Source organism: Vespa mandarinia, chromosome 1, assembly GCF_050613455.1.
Source record: "Vespa mandarinia isolate Hongniang chromosome 1, ASM5061345v1, whole genome shotgun sequence".
Lineage (NCBI taxonomy): Eukaryota > Metazoa > Arthropoda > Insecta > Hymenoptera > Vespidae > Vespa > Vespa mandarinia.
Window position 1 is genome coordinate 10534881 of NC_140810.1, and position 17395 is coordinate 10552275.

Below are 17395 nucleotides of genomic sequence, written 5' to 3' on the forward strand. Positions count from 1 at the left end.
TGAAGTAGATAGATAATATGATTAATATGTGAATCTGTAAAATTGTGTAAATGTATGTGAGAATAACGGTAATTTAAGCAACCGCGTAAGTCGAACAATCGAATCGATTATCACATCCGGTCTATCGATATGAAGGAGCGCCTTGTGCGCAAAAAGTTAAGTGGATCGATTTGACTTTTAAAATTTATGAATTAACAATAGAAATTCCACGTCATGCATGTTATCAGTCGACGATATTGGAAACCATTTACCCACAGGTAATGAATATTTTTGATTATATTGAGATATAATAAAACCTAGGAACGTAATCATAACGGTAGATAAGGATAACGAGTGTTAAATACATATACTCGTTTTATGTATGACCGTGAATCATAAGGTGAAGAGGCATGAAATTGTGTCTGTCTGATAAAGAGATCTAAGATAGTAATAGGGAAGTGGGAGAAGGAAAGAATGGGAAAATACATGAGAATCCACCAAAGCGAAAACTTCTTGTTGCAATCGTTGCGTTGAAAGCCATTGAAAACGCTTGGGAGCGCTGCTGTTAGTTCGTGATTCCGAATTATACCGAATGTCATGTAAATGGCGAAATATATACGACAATACTGACGGAAAATAAGAATATCCCTGCTCGCTTGGAGCACTTTGTCCGTTCGTGGTACGTCGATAAGCTTGTTCGTACAAACGACGGTGCAAGTACGTTGTCGTGTTCGTTTTCTTATCGGGAAACGAGACGTTTCATAAAGGATGGCGACCTGACCCCTTACGAAGGATGGAACACTGTGCGGAACGGTAATGTATCTTCATTGTGTGTTGAGCCATACTCGCGAGCAGGAGAGTTATAGATAATAGTATGTTGTGAATATCAGATGATTCCAATAATTGTCTTCGATTTATCTTCCTTTTAATTTGTGTACGTAATGCGGTCAAAGGTTGCATTTTATACGTTATTTCAATGAAGAAGAAAATTTCTAATGATTGCCATTGTCGTGTCAAATTTTTTTCCATCCTTTGTGTTTTAACGGCAAGTACCAATATATATATATAGGATATTGCTGTCTCTCAATGCCACGTGCCTTTATTTATCGAACTGTTCAAGTCCCGTTCGGAGCGTGTGTTTAACATTTAACAAGCGCAGCGCTCAATTATCGTCGTCGCTTCTTTCTAGAAAAATAACATTCAGCCAAAGCCATACACCACGGGAGAGAGAAAGCTGTCAAAGTGAGTCTTAATATAGAGCTGCTGCTACTAGTGAGAAACAGTTGTGTTTATTTGTGATACGTTACGTCCGATATTGAATTTTGAAATACGATTAATAACGAATTCTTTTACATTATTTCCCTCGTTTTGACGTGCGTTTGTTACTTTTGGTAAAAAAACCTGCAAATCAATCTTAAATATTTTAGCTGTGCAATTTATGATTTCATAGTATAGTGCAATATTATATTTTCAGATCGTCAGATTGAAACCCATTTAGTTGGTGCTATAAAAGACATAAGGTGAGCATTTTGAAATTCTATATATCTTATAACGATAGAACAAAGTGAGCTATTTATAACATCTCACTGACAATAATCTTCCTTTGTTTCTTGCTTAAAATATTTAGAATTAATGCTCAGTAAAAGTGTTATTTCTTGAAATCTATATAAATTATTATTATTATTGTAACAAATATAAGAGAGTATAGTTATTTGTTGTCTCATTAAGATCATAGTACTTTTACCATATTTGCATAAATTAAAATGGTATCTTATATTTTTTATACATCTGTATTCAGATGACAGACGTAGATCCGGAGACATTACTAGAATGGCTCAGTATGGGCCAGGGAGACGAAAGAGATATGCAATTAATTGCATTAGAACAACTATGCATGTTATTACTTATGTCTGATAATGTCGATCGCTGTTTCGAATGGTATGTAATAATTACAAGTAATAATTATATGTTCGTTCATTTCAATTATTTTAGTTACCTATCTTAATATTTATTAACTTTTCAGCTGTCCACCACGCACATTTTTGCCTGCATTATGTAGAATTTTCTTAGATGAATTTGCACCTGACAGTGTTTTAGAAGTAACAGCTCGAGCCATAACATATTATTTAGATGTTTCTGCAGAATGTACACGCAGAGTAGTAGCTATGGAAGGTGCAGTGAAAGCTATTTGTGGTCGTCTGTCTGGCGCTGGACTAGGCTCCAGAGCTAGCAGAGACCTAGCAGAACAATGTATAAAGGTATAATAAATAAAAAGAGAGAAAGAAGGAAGGGATTTTTTTCCATATATAAAATGAATGATAATCATATTAGTTATAATAATATTAAAATTCATATCTTAAATAATATGCAGGTGTTAGAACTCGTTTGCGCAAGAGAAGCAGGTGCTGTGTTTGAAGCAGGAGGCCTTCCATGTGCATTATGTTTCATCAGAGAACATGGAGCACGCGTTCATCGAGATACATTACATTCTGCAATGGCTGTTGTAACACGTCTGTGTGGCAAAGTTGAACCTCAAGATAAAACTTTGCCTGATTGTGTAGAAGCATTATCAACTTTGCTTAGGCACGAGGATGCACATGTGGCGGATGGTGCACTTCGTTGCTTTGCATCATTGGCTGATAGATTTTCCAGGAGAGGAACTGATCCTGCTCCATTAGCTTGCAATGGATTGGTTTCTGAACTTCTGTATAGGTAAGAATTAATAACAAATAAAAATTAACACATAATATATATACATATATGTGTGTTTTTGTGTGTATGTATGTATGTATGTATGTATGTATGTATGGTGTGTGTGTGTGTGTGTGTGCGCGCGCGTGTGTGTGTGTGTGTGTGTGTGTGTGTATAGATTGTGATGCATATTCTAAATTAATCTGCCATATAGATTATCAAACGCTGCAGGACCTGGTACATCTGTCACAGCAGCTTCCAGTAATCCAAAGACACCTCCACCGCCTACTACTGCAGCAACTTCAGAACCAAGGTCTTGCGCTTCAGTTTCCACTATAATCAGTCTTCTATCTACATTATGTAGGGGATCGCCATCGATAACTCACGATCTTCTACGTTCAGAATTACCAGATGCAATAGAAAAGGCCCTAAAAGGAGATGAAAGATGTGCTCTCGATTCTATGAGATTAGTTGATCTTTTGTTAGTTTTATTGTTTGAGGGTAGATCAGCCCTTGGTCGTGGCACTACAGGAGGTCCTTCAGGACCATTGTTACCAAGATTAAGACGTTTGGATAGTGCGGGTGAAAAGTCTCATAGACAACTAATTGATTGTATAAGATCCAAAGATACAGATGCATTAATAGAAGCTATAGATTCTGGAGGTATTGAAGTCAACTTTATGGATGATGTTGGTCAAACATTGTTAAATTGGGCTTCGGCATTTGGTACACAAGAAATGGTTGAATTTTTATGTGATAGAGGTGCAGATGTTAATAAAGGTCAACGATCGTCAAGTCTACATTACGCAGCTTGTTTTGGAAGGCCAGCGATTGCAAAAGTTTTGCTTAGGCATGGAGCAAATCCTGATCTTAGAGACGAAGACGGAAAAACTCCATTAGATAAGGCTAGAGAACGTGTTGATGAAGGTCATAGAGAAGTCGCAGCTATATTACAATCACCTGGGGAGTGGATGTTACCACCAAATCAAGAGCATAGAAAGCCAGAAGCAGAAACGGAAGAATTTACAGAACCAAAGGGTGATCCTGAAATGGCTCCAGTATATTTAAAAAGACTTTTACCAGTATTTTGTACAACTTTCCAATCAACGATGCTCCCCAGTGTTAGAAAAGCAAGTTTAAGTTTAATTAGAAAAATGGTACATTATATACAACCAGAATTACTCGTTGAAACATGTGGTTCTGATAGTACAGGCGGCTGTGGTGCTATGCTTGTGGAAGTTATTGCAAATGTATTAGATAATGAGGTAAGATAAAAATTCGTTTTATGCTTTAAGTATATATTAGATATTCTTTAATACTTCCATAGCAAACGCCTTTAAAAAGTATGACTGTTTGAATCGTTTTAATAACCCAAGAACATGTTCCAATAGACAAACAGACACACAAGCAAAGAGTGCCAGTGATTTAGTTAAGATTGTTCACAGGAGGTTGAGATAAAGGCGCCATCGCCACCGCCTCTGCCTCTCAAGCCGATCATTGGCCCCAAATTGCCCTGCATTTCATCACGCAAGTTTGCCAGTTCCCAGAACTACATTCTTGATAAGACGGTAACGTCTGTACCATATTTCTACCGCTCACTAGATCAACGTCCCTTTTGTCTCCCTTATCCTATTCATTTACTCAGTTTGTCTGCTGAGTTTATTAATGACTACATAAATATTCTTTCTATATTTATTATTAACATGATGCACCTATCATAATTTATTTAAAGCGTGAGATCTAACAAACTTACACATGTATTGCTCGTCTATTCAGAAAAAGGATATATATTCAATAAGCCTCAAAAATGTCTTATAGCACCATAGTATCGATTGCTATACAAAATGCAAAAATATTGACTTTATACAGTGGTGCTAATATTAATGAGTGACATAGTGTCTTATTTCTTTTTGGACACAAAACTTGACAAAAGAGGACAATTATATATATATTTATATTAGAAAATTTGAAATAATTGGTTGATTATGAACTAGGTAACTGGCAGTACGTTCAAAAGAGGGCTGATTATAAACATTTTTTAATTCTTTCTTTTTACTAATGAAATTATTTGTCCACTTCTGTCAACTGTTTGTCTCCTGCAGTTGAAACATGCAAAAGTATATGCTTAAACTTCACAGAAGTGCATTCACTTTCTGCTCGAAAAATGTCTATTTTATATTATTTGTGTCTCATATGATTTAGTTAAACAAAACTAAAGATCGCTGGTACTCTAGTGCTTAAAAAAGTTGTGTAGTGTTTGCGTTTGTTAAGTGAGGAAAAAATGTATTGTTTCTATCTCGCTCGATTCATATTTAAATATTCATAGTATCTTCATATTATAAATTATTTTTAATTTAACATTAATAGGAAGATGAAGATGGACATTTAGTAGTTTTGCAAATGATACAAGATTTGATGATTAAAGGAAAAGATGAATTTTTGGAGCATTTTGCTCGTCTTGGAATATTTTCTAAAGTTGCTTCATTAGCTGGACCACAAGAAGTTGCTCCTGAACCAGAAGCAGAACAAAATCAATCAGGACAGGAACAAACCATGGAAGATGCTCGAGAATTGTTAATTGGAAGAGCTTATCACTGGAGAGATTGGTGCATTTGTAGAGGTCGAGATTGTTTATATGTCTGGTCAGATGCTGCTGCTTTAGAATTATCAAATGGAAGCAATGGATGGTTTAGATTTATACTTGACGGCAAATTAGCAACAATGTACTCTAGTGGAAGCCCAGAAGGTGGAACCGACACATCAGGTGAGTAGATGCTTATTTTTTTAAATAGTATGATCCAATGTTTCATCCAACTATATCGTTCATCTAATTATTATCTTTCTTGAAACGATCCTATCGTCCCTTTTTACCAACATGCAAAGTTATAATTTCATTTTCTCTAAGCTAGCATTAATTTATGTTTTATCTTTTTCATTTGTGATTAACTTTTACGAGGGGTCTAGTTTAGTGAATAACCGGTTTTACTAACTGCCTACAGGAAAGGGGAGGAACACAGAGTCGCTTACTACTGAAGGTAGGTATACATATCTCCTTGTTGGGCACGCATTTCCTACCCCTCAATACAGTTTAGCAGTCTAAACCTAAAATTTCTCTTTCTGGAAATATTTTAAACATCTCTCTATAATATGTTTCACTTCATAGGAAATGATGAATTTGTTTGTGGCTTTAAATTATTTTAATTACGTTCGTATGTTTTTTGCAGAAAACCGCGGTGAATTTTTGGAGAAACTCCAGAGAGCACGCAGTCAAGTAAAACCAAATTCTGCCAGTCAACCTGTGCTATCCCGTCCTGGTCCCACTCGATTAGTTGTTGGAAATTGGGCATTATCTAGTAGAAAAGAAAGTGAATTATGTATACATAATAGTGATGGTCAGCAACAGGCCACTATATTGAGGGAGGATCTACCCGGTTTTATTTTTGAATCAAATCGTGGTACAAAGCATTCTTTTACAGCAGAAACAAGTTTAGGTATATTAAAGTTTATACTTCAAATTATAATTATACTTCTTCATTTATATTTGCTAATTTACTTATTATTATTTAGGTCCAGAATTTGCTGCTGGTTGGGCTGGAAAACGAGGAAAAAGATTAAGATCAAAAACTGAAGCTATAAAACAAAAAGTTAAAGTGCAAGCTCAAGATATTTATGAACGTTACTTTAAAGCTGCTCAAGCACAGCCGCGTGGAGTAGTTGCCAAACTCGGAGCTATTGTAAACCAAATAGAGAAAGCTTGTCAAAAGCAACAATCCGGAAATCGTGAGTGGCGTACTATATTGCAAAGTTCTTTAGAAGAGCTTAAAATATTGTTGAATGAAGAAGGAAGAGTTTCTGCATATGAACTACACTCTAGTGGATTGGTACAAACATTATTATCTTTATTGGCTGCACCACCAGGACCGCAGCCACCAACGCTCAGAACAACAAAGATGCGATTACAGAGGATAGCTGTTTTTAAAAGTTGCTTTCAAACGAAAGATGCTAATAGAGAACATAATTCAGCAAAAATTTTAGTGCATAAACTTGTTTCGGTATTAGAATCTATAGAAAAATTACCAGTTTATTTGTATGATACTCCAGGTTCTGGTTATGGCCTTCAAGTCAGTAATATTTTTATATTTCCGTATTTTTTATTTATATATCGCAAATATAAATTTAACATAAAATTTTCTCTTACACAGATTTTAACAAGGAGGTTACGTTTCCGCTTAGAAAAAGCTTCAGGAGAGAGTTCTCTTATTGATAGATCCGGTAGAAGTCTAAAAATGGAACCATTGAGTACTATACAGCAATTAGAAAATCATTTATTAAAAATGGTAGCGAAACAGTGGCATGATCACGATAGATCAACGTTTACTTTTGTGAAAAAACTAAAAGAAGGCAATAAATTAACATTTAAGTATCAACATGATTTTGATGAAAATGGCATATTATATTGGATTGGAACCAATGCAAGGTAACAGTTAATGAATTTTCTATGATTTTGATAAAAAGAAAAATATATAGCAATTAAACTAAAAAATTGGTGTATTTATTCTTTATTATTGTATTTTAGATCTTGTGCAGAGTGGGTAAATCCTGGCCAGTATGGTTTAGTTGTTGTTACTTCAAGCGATGGACGGAACTTACCGTATGGGCATCTTGAAGATATACTTAGTAGAGATGCTTCAGCATTGAATTGTCATACTAATGATGACAAAAGAGCTTGGTTTTCAATAGATTTGGGAGTGTGGGTTATTCCAAGCGTTTATACCTTAAGACATGCTAGAGGATATGGTAGAAGTGCATTGAGAAACTGGGTGTTTCAGGTAAGAATAAATATCGCGCACATCGTATTTTTTATAATTTATAACAATCGTAAATCTTTCTGGATATCTGCAAAAGAATTTATTAAATAACATAAAATTATTTAATTTTTACTCAGGCATCAAAAGATGGTATTATTTGGACAACACTATATGCTCATGTGGATGATTGTTCTTTAAATGAGCCTGGTAGTACAGCTACGTGGACTCTTGAGCCACCGAGCGATGAAACACAAGGATGGCGTCACTTACGATTACAACAAATTGGGAAAAATGCTTCCGGTCAAACACATTATTTATCTGTATCTGGATTTGAAGTTTATGGCGAAGTTACAGGTGTTTGTGAAGATCTTGGTCGCGCCGCAAGAGAAGCAGAAGCCGGTGTGCGGAAACAAAGAAGATTAATTAAAACACAAGTTCTAAGGCATTTAGTCGCAGGTGCTAGAGTCGTTAGAGGATTGGATTGGAAGTGGAGGGATCAAGATGGTGTGCCACCAGGTTTATATTTTGTATATTATTCTTGATATGAAAACTATACAAACTAACGTTTTTTTTTTTTTTTTGTTTTAAATCAGGCGAAGGTACAGTTACAGGAGAACTTCACAATGGTTGGATAGATGTAACATGGGACCATGGTGGCTCTAATTCATATAGAATGGGAGCAGAAGGCAAATACGACTTAAGATTAGTTGGTACTTGTATAGACGTGGATGGTGGAGCAAAAGGTAAAAGTGGTGGAGGAGTATTAACAGGAAGAAAATCTAGTAGTACTCCTAGTTTACCTGATTGTACTGATACAGCTATACGTGGCTCAGTAGCATCAACTGATCAAGCAGCGAGTGCTGACAATCTTGCAGCTAAGGTATAACATAACTTTGATTAAATATTCGTAACTAAATAGTAGACTTTCTAGAAATATATAGAATATATAGAATATATAGAATTATATAGAATTTGATTAAAAGTAGAATTATTTAATGCAAATAGCAAGCAGCTGAATCGATAGCAGAAAGCGTATTATCAGTTGCTCGTGCCGAAGCAGTAGTAGCTGTAACTGGCGAAGGTGGAGCAAATTCAACAGGAGAACTTTCCGTTGTATTACATCCAAGACCCGATACTACAGTTACAAGTGATTTAGCTACTATTGTCGAAAGTCTTGCTCTTAACACGGATTGTCCAGCAAATAGTAATAGCAATCGTGCTTCTAGTAGTTCAAAATCATTATTTGCTGCTGTTCGAGGAAATAAGGTATAAAACTTATATTATGATATTATACTGTTACAGCAATATATAGTAATTGGATATGAAATATTATATTGTTATTTATGATGTGATATTTTAGCCTGGTGGAGGATTATTGAGTTTGGAAGCTGCAGAAGTACTAGATCGTATGAGAGAAGGAGCTGATAGATTGCGTAATAATACAAATAGCTTTCTGAGTGGTGAATTGCTTGGTTTGGTGCCTGTTCGGATCAGTGTATCTGGAGAGACAGATGAAAATTCACTTAGAATTAAGCCTGTGCCAAGACATCATCCTGGTATCACGGATGGTATGTTTTTTTTCATTCTTTCTTACTTAATATGCAACAAATATAATACAGTCCAACTTTTGGAAGTTCATTAGCATACCTACTTCTTTTTTACGTTTTACATAATATGAAGTGACCAAAGAAACATAATCCGAATTACATCAATTGTCAATTTTCTCGTCTTCATCCTGTGAAATTGTGAGTACTCACGAAGTTCAGTTTTATTCTCCAATTAGCTGGTAAAGAATGCAGCCGGGACAAAGAAGCTAGCTCATCTGCCCAAAATACTACAGGAGGTTGTCCTGTAGTGGTTACGAATCCTATGTCTGTGTCTGTGCCCAATCTTGCTTGCTCTGACACTAACAATACTTTGGAACCAGCGGCCGCTACCGGCTTACTGGAAACGTTTGCTGCAATGGCTAGAAGGCGAACGTTAGGTCAGTTTATAAATAATAATGCATGTAAGCATGTTTTGTTTGTAATCTATATCATATATAAAATTATGTAATATTTATAACAAACGATAATAGCGAATAGTTTATAAGTTTATTCAATTATAAAAAATAATTTACAAGTTATGCTATCGTCATTTAAGCACCAATTGTTTCAGGGCCTACAGGTGGACAGCATATAGCTTCTAACTCTAATACTGGTTCTAATCCACGTGGACCCAACTCGGTTTCAAGCCTTGTTCGATTGGCACTAAGTCCTAATTTCCCTGGTGGTTTACTTAGCACTGCTCAGAGTTATCCAAGTTTAACCAGTAGTAGTCAAGTCGCTGGTAGTGGAGTTACAACAACGACTGGAGCAGGATTAGGACAAGCACTTACTATGTCACTTACTAGCACAAGTAGTGATAGTGAACAGGTAAAAACTAATCTGTTTCGAATCAGCATCGTTATTATCGCAAATTAGTTATTAAAAAATTATTGTAACAATGTAAAAGAGCTAAAAATAACTTAGATAACACCTTTCTCCTTAATGTAATGAGTAGTTGTGGCTTCAGGTTAGTCTTGAAGATTTTTTGGAGTCCTGCAGTGGAGTTGCAAGCTCTAGTGCAGGTGGCGGTAGAACTACTGGTGGTCCTACTCTTCTGACCGAATTAGAGGATGACGAAGATGGTGTATTAGAAGAAGAGGAAGATAATGATGAAAATGATCAAGAAGTAAGTGAAAGTATTTCCAATAACATGTAATACAAATATGCGTCTTATGCTTAATTGTAAATTGTGAAATGTAGGAAGATGATGAAGAAAATGAAGAAGAAGGTGATGGTTGTGAAGGAGAATATGAAGAAGTTATGGTCAGTCGTAATTTATTAGCAGCGTTCATGGAAGAAGAAGCACCACAAAGCAGTAAGAGACGTGCATGGGACGATGAATTTGTTCTAAAACGTCAATTTTCTGCTCTCATTCCTGCTTTTGACCCAAGACCCGGTAGAACTAATATAAATCAAGTAAATATCACTCTCTTTTCATCGCTATTTATTGTTTTAGTTGCTTAATAAGATACATTATACAATATTATAACATGATGTTGTAAATAGACAACAGATTTGGAAGTTCCACCACCTGGTAGTGAAACGCAAACAAGTACGCGAGTTGGATCATTACCAATGCCTAGACTCTCATTAAGATTAAAAGGTCCAGGACTTCCAGGAATACCAGACGTAGAATTACCACTTTTAGAACCACACGCCAGTATCTTCCAAGCAGTTCAAGAACTGATGCAGTTAACAGAATTAGGCAGTCGTCAAGAAAAATTAAGAAGAATATGGGAACCAACATACACGTAATATGTCTATTTATTTTTAAAACATTTTATTTGTTTGATATAGATTGTATTAACAATTATCTACCCAGCAGCTATATTAGGTTTATATCTAATAACCTATGAAGAATATTAAATACTTTTCAATGATATTTTGTTCTCGAAAATTTAATAATATTTTTATTTACAGTATAATATATAAAGAGGCCAGAGAAGAAGAATCATCTGGTAGAGCGACCCCAATTGTAACGCTGTATTCTCGTAATTCTACACAAAATACAAATGCATGTACGGTAGAAGATGTTTTACAATTGTTAAGACATGTGTTTGTCTTGAGTACTACTCGTGATGATGGTAGAAACAACGTATCAGACATCGTAGAATCAGAGGATACAATGTGCTGGGTACATCCAGATGATTTTACCTCAAAAAAAATAACAAACAAAGTAGTACAACAAATTCAGGACCCATTGGCTTTAGCTGCTGGTGCATTACCAAATTGGTGTGAAGAATTAGCAAGAAGCTGTCCTTTTTTGTTACCTTTTGAGACTAGGCGATTATACTTTAGTTGCACTGCATTCGGTGCATCTAGATCTATTGTTTGGTTGCAAACACAAAGAGATGCTGTTCTTGAAAGGCAGAGAGCACCCGGATTAAGTCCACGACGTGATGACAGTCATGAATTTCGCGTGGGTAGACTTAAACACGAAAGAGTCAGTGTACCAAGGGGAGAGAAATTATTAGACTGGGCTGAACAAGTATTAAAGGTATAATATCGTATATGCTTGATATTAACTTATTAGAACTATAACAAATTTTATGTAAATATGATTATAAAATAATTTATTATTATTGTTTAACATAGGTACATGCAAGCCGCAAGAGCATATTAGAGGTAGAGTTTGTTGGTGAGGAAGGTACTGGCTTGGGACCAACCTTGGAATTTTTTGCACTAGTTGCAGCAGAATTACAACGTAAAGATTTAAGCCTTTGGCTATGCGACGACGAGGAATCATGTGATAATCAACAAACATGTGTCTCTGGAGAGCAGGTGCGTCCAGCTGGATATTATGTTGTACGTCCTAGTGGATTATTTCCTGCCCCTCTACCTCAAGATTCTACAGCTTGTGATCGTGCTGTCAGATATTTTTGGTTTCTTGGTGTATTTTTGGCGAAAGTTCTCCAAGATAATAGATTAGTCGATCTACCGTTATCTCGTCCCTTCTTAAAGCTAATGTGTCGTGGTGATATTACAAATAATGTAAATGAAAAAATCGGTTTGACTGGTGTTACACAAGAAAGCATGTCGTCTAGTATGTCGAGTAGTTTCATCTCAGAGGAAGGTGAGGCTGACACAGCATATTCGACATTAGAACCTTCTCCATGGTATAGTGGTCTATTGGATATTGAAGATCTCGTTGTTGTCGATCCAGTGAGAGGTGATTTCTTAAAAGAAATATTAAATAGAATGGCCAAACGTGATAGGACACTTTCTGATGGACGCAGTTCTGCCGATGAAGAAACATCATTATGCATCACTCATCCATCTGGAACATCAGTAGCTATCGAAGATCTGGCTTTGACTATGACATATTCTCCAAGTTCGAGAGTTTTCCAACATGATCAGGTGGAATTAATAGAAGGAGGATCGGAGATTCCTGTAACTGTTGAGAATGCTAAAGAATATGCTGATTTAACAAACGCTTACTGTTTGGACCGAGGCATTTGCAGACAACTTGAAGCATTTAAATCTGGCTTCTCTAAAGTTTTTCCTATGGAAAAATTACATGCCTTCAGTCCAGAAGAAGTGAGAGCTATGTTGTGCGGTGAACAAAATCCACAGTGGACTAGAGAAGATTTGCTTAATTATACAGAACCAAAACTTGGTTATACAAGAGAAAGGTAAACATTTTAATATTTTTTATTTTCTGTCATCTATTAGTATCTTAATATCAATTTATTTTTTCCCTTGTAGTCCTGGATTCCAACGATTTGTCAATGTACTAGTATCACTAACTGGTTCAGAGAGGAAAGCTTTCCTACAATTTGCTACTGGATGTTCAGCATTACCTCCAGGGGGCTTATGTAATTTGCATCCTAGATTAACGGTTGTACGCAAAGTAGATGCTGGATCTGGCGGTTATCCTTCCGTTAATACTTGCGTACATTATTTAAAATTGCCAGAATATCCTACAGAAGAAATTTTGAAAGAACGATTATTGGCTGCTACCAGGGAAAGAGGGTTTCACTTGAATTAAATGTTTCTGCTCAAACAAGAAACTATTTTATAGCAAAAAGAAATACTCGTTCGCTAACTGCGCGATTTGAACTTATTTGGCAGATTCAAATGTGCAATTTAGATATGAAAACTCAGTACGGCCTTTAAATGTTATTTGACCATTACGTCAAACCGTGTCCAATGAAAAATAATACAATTGTAAGTGATAATGATGTACGTAACCTGGAACGGAAGCATTGTGTTTACATTATACTCTTCTATATATATATATATGTATGTCAAAATGATTCTCACTTATTAGAATACAAAATTAAGAATCATAGAATTGAATGTTTAGCAGTATAAGGTACTGTTAAATTTGTTCACAAGAGGGCTTATTCACGTAACTATATAAACGAAATATTTAATTAAATCCTATATTTATCGTGTACCGCATAGTGAGTGATATTAGCTCTCTTTAATGATTTATATCGCTTATATTACATGTTTACTAGTCATTGGTAATTTACACAATCGTGTAATAAGAAAAATGTATTGCATCTCTAACTGTTTCATCAATCTCATTTGGTAACGTCAAATATCTTTTATCTGGGCCCTCATTTACGGTTCCATAAATTTAAACAACAAGAATTTATCGAACTAATTATATTTTACACGAGGTTTGCGCACTTTAGCAGACGTATTATTAGGTAATATTATGTTCTATTTGTAACATAAAAGGATCTGTTAATTTATTATATATTAGTTATTACAAGAGGAACAACAAATTTATATTTTATACATAAACAATAGTTTATTCCAGTCTGTTCCAGGTATTTAACGTACAACATATTGCAAGTTTTGTCCAACATGAGAGAACGTATTTTCCCATAAAACGTAATATTTGCGAGTGTTTTCAAGTGTATTTGCTGTTTTTATGGAACAAGAACTTTACAGTTCCTTAAATTTAGAACAAATGTTCGTACCGTCTTTTGTGAAATATTGTTGTGCTTGGAAAATGATTCATATGAGATGCAATTTCAAAGAAAATTTATATTTTCTTTATGAAAATACTTCAGTCATAATAAAGCATTGTGCTATTAGTATCACATAAAAATGATGGAAATCAAAATTATCTGCAGAAATGCGAAGTTATTATTATTATCACTATCAAAGTGATGTTTTTCAGCATCCAGACCAATTATTAAAGCATCTAAACATCTGTCCTTCTAACAAAGTGTCTTTATTAGACGGTTATTATATCTTTAAAACTTAAGTATCATCAGAAATTAAATTTGCAAAACAAAGCGAACCAAGTACATAATTTGATTTTAATGCGAGCGTTATAGAAACTTTGTAAAACCAAGCACTCTGCATCTTTGTACAATATGCTACTTAATGCTCACAAAATAATTCTATTTGTAGGCAAAAATCAGTATGATTGTAATAATAGTGTTTAGGGAAAAAGATATAAAAATAATATAATTGTCAGAAAAGGTGAGTGAAAATATTGACATAAAGAATAGTTACTATTACTGTAATATAAATTATTATTGAATCTTGGGGAGAAGAATAAAAGAAAAAAAAAAAAAAACGTTATGAAGTATATATTTCGTTTAAAGTTTACATTTTTATTGGATCTATAATTAATTATGAACGAATTAGACAAAGTTACATGTTAATGATTTTATGGATTTTCAGTTGTATTGTAACTTTTTAAACGCTCAGAATTAGTACTAGCTTCCAAGTATTATAAATATAATTGTATAGTAAAACTTCCAGAAACATTTTTCAATAATTCAATTTTATTATGCTCGATTAAATCTGGTGGCTTACATTACATAGAAAGTTTCTCTATAAATGTAAAGTAATATTTAAAACAATGATTATCAAGTCAAATTTGAATTTTTATTTTCATAATTTTTACTGATATTTGTAATATTGATTCCCTCAATGGTAAATTATCATTCTTTAACAATAAGAAATATAATTATTCCCATATCTCCTTATATATTATCTATATACAATAGGTATTTCTTATAACTTCGCTGGCATAGATAGTTTCTTTTCCAAAGTATAATCTTCTCCAGATTCTAGTCAATTCTGAAGGATGTTATTTGCTTCTTTGTACTCCTCTTCCAATTCTCGGGCTGTGATTTTTAGTTTATATTGAGCAAATTCACTCATTGGAAGTCCCTGCAAAGTAATAAATAATTTTTATTTCAATTAAAAGGTGCAATCAATTTTTAAAAAGTAATATAATGTAGAATGTGCTTAATATAATGAAAAATTGCAGTTACAATGAAAGAAAGATTATATAAATAATACGTACTTGGACAATCTTGTATTGTTTATCTTTTATGGTAACAGGAAAAGAGAAAACAATGTTTTTTGCTATACCATAGCTTCCATCTGAAACAACACCCATGCTCACCCATTCACCTGGTTTCGTTCCTATCCACCAATCTTTCATATGATCTGCTGCAGCCTTAGCTGCTGACATGGCAGATGACATTTTTCTTGCTGCAATTACAGCAGCACCGCGTTTTTGAATCGTTTCTACAAAAGTAGTATCTAACCAATCGTTATCATTTATTACAGTTGATACACTTTTAGAAGACTCCCCGAAGTCTACAGTAGCATGCGTTGCATCAGGATATTGAGTTGAACTATGATTGCCCCAAATAATAACATTTTTTACTTTATCAACCTATAGATTGTAGAATCAAGATTGTTGAAATATATTCATTGTAGATTAAAAAAATAATATCTCTATTAGGAATCTTAGTTTACCTGAACACCTAATCGAATTGCTAAAGCAGCTTGTGCTCGATTTTGATCTAATCTAGTCATAGCTGAGAAATTTTCTTTTGGAATAGATGTTGCGTAATGTGCACATATAAGGGCATTTGTATTAGCTGGATTTCCAACAACCAACACTTTTACATCTTTACGTGCGTATTTGTTTAGAGCTTCACCTTGAACCTTGAAAATCTCAACATTGGCAGCTAAAAGATCTTTGCGTTCCATTCCTTCTTTTCGTGGCATGGAGCCAACTAAGAAAGCAGCTGCTACATCATTGAAAGCTACAACTGGATCAGTTGTTGGTACAATTTCTGTAAACCAAATTGTTTATAGCATTATATTTAATTGTATTCTTATTAACTTTATATTTATTGTTTTACATTTTTTTAAACCTCTAAGAAGAAAGTAATTTTCCATTATACAGCCAAGTTCAAGTCTGCTTTCTTGTTCATATATTTAACTTGTAGAGTAATAGTAAAAAATGATTAGTATCAATATATTAAAGTATTACATTGTATATAATACATTATATTATATATAACATTTTTTATTATGTAATATGTTAACTGTCTATAAAGTATTTAACTTTAACATGAATATAATAATAGTAATGTTCTGGAAAATAAGAAAATAGTTATTAAAGAAAATTATAATTTAGATGATTTACCTCTAATAAGAGGAAGCGCCAAATCCTCAAGTTCCATAATTACTCCATCTAAAACTTTCATCATTGGTGGAATATCTAATAATTTAAGATTAATTGGTTGTTCTGGACCAAAAATTGATCCGGATGAAATGTGATATAATAAAGAATAAGCAATTTGGCCAGCAGCCCCAGTTACAACGACATTTATCGGCTCCATCTGAAATCAAGAAGTTTATATTTTTAATAGAAGTTAACTAATATACAGATTTATTATAGAAAAACAACCAGTTAAAAAAATAAATGTTGATCTATAATATATCATAAATTAATAAAATTATGGAATATTTATAATTTAAGACTTTAAGTAAATAAACTTAAAATTATTTACAGCAAGTTTGCATAATGATAAATTTTATTAGGTAAATAATAAAATTTATTCAATCAAGTAGTTAGATTATAAAAAGAGAAAAATGTGATAATTAAATATTACATTATGAATGATCTTATGAGCAAAGGTTAAATGTAGGGTATATTAATGATAAAAGAAATTCATGAGAATTATCAGATTTGTAATACTTTTAAAACAATAATTACAATAAAAATATAAAAAGCTTACCTTATTCAGTCCTTAACAAATTAAATTGGTAGTTCTACTACGTAATTATTCAATTTTATTGATAAAGTTCGATGAAAATATTCCTACAAAAAATGGTGGAAATACTATCATGTATGTTTGATCAAGCAATGACGTTCAATCACTCCAATAATGCACTGGATAGCAAATTAAACAAGGACGCTGGAGTTCAATTATTTCTATCTGGCCAATAAGAACGTAGATTTTTTGTGTATTGCTATAAATAGTACAATCTTATATTACGTATAAAATGTATATATTCGATGTATTTTGCTGAATTTTATAAAAATAAACTATT

The 17395-nt window shown here is 33.7% G+C and overlaps 2 protein-coding genes across 12 annotated transcripts; one reads left to right on the forward strand and one right to left on the reverse strand.

Annotated features, from left to right (window-relative positions):
• The first annotated feature begins 149 nt into the window (after window positions 1-149).
• Ufd4 (ubiquitin fusion-degradation 4-like) lies at window positions 150-15996 on the forward strand. 11 transcript variants are annotated; one of them, XM_035875446.2, is made up of 25 exons: window positions 360-792; window positions 1454-1499; window positions 1778-1917; window positions 2003-2237; window positions 2351-2691; window positions 2885-3935; window positions 4116-4238; window positions 5038-5434; window positions 5670-5705; window positions 5895-6161; window positions 6238-6791; window positions 6873-7147; window positions 7247-7499; window positions 7616-7994; window positions 8072-8358; window positions 8484-8744; window positions 8839-9046; window positions 9262-9462; window positions 9636-9892; window positions 10020-10190; window positions 10265-10480; window positions 10571-10815; window positions 10985-11561; window positions 11660-12696; window positions 12770-15996. In XM_035875446.2, exons 3-25 carry the CDS (start codon window positions 1778-1780, stop codon window positions 13050-13052), a joined length of 7794 nt encoding a protein of 2597 aa, XP_035731339.1. In that variant the 5' UTR covers window positions 360-792; window positions 1454-1499; the 3' UTR covers window positions 13053-15996. The 11 variants fall into 11 exon arrangements, with proteins under 11 accessions (XP_085516691.1, XP_035731339.1, XP_085516712.1 ...); XM_085660582.1 differs by lacking the exon at window positions 4116-4238 and having other exon boundaries at window positions 363-792; window positions 8072-8221; window positions 8297-8358; XM_085660564.1 differs by lacking the exon at window positions 4116-4238 and adding an exon at window positions 1169-1221 and having other exon boundaries at window positions 364-792.
• On the reverse strand, window positions 14798-17326 carry Mdh1 (malate dehydrogenase 1). Its single transcript, XM_035875482.2, has 5 exons — window positions 17080-17326; window positions 16485-16680; window positions 15806-16128; window positions 15345-15722; window positions 14798-15208 (listed from the first exon to the last, which is right to left on the reverse strand). The coding sequence occupies exons 2-5, from the start codon at window positions 16678-16680 to the stop codon at window positions 15110-15112; spliced, it is 996 nt and encodes a 331-aa protein (XP_035731375.2). The 5' UTR covers window positions 17080-17326; the 3' UTR covers window positions 14798-15109.
• Window positions 17327-17395: the final 69 nt, after the last annotated feature.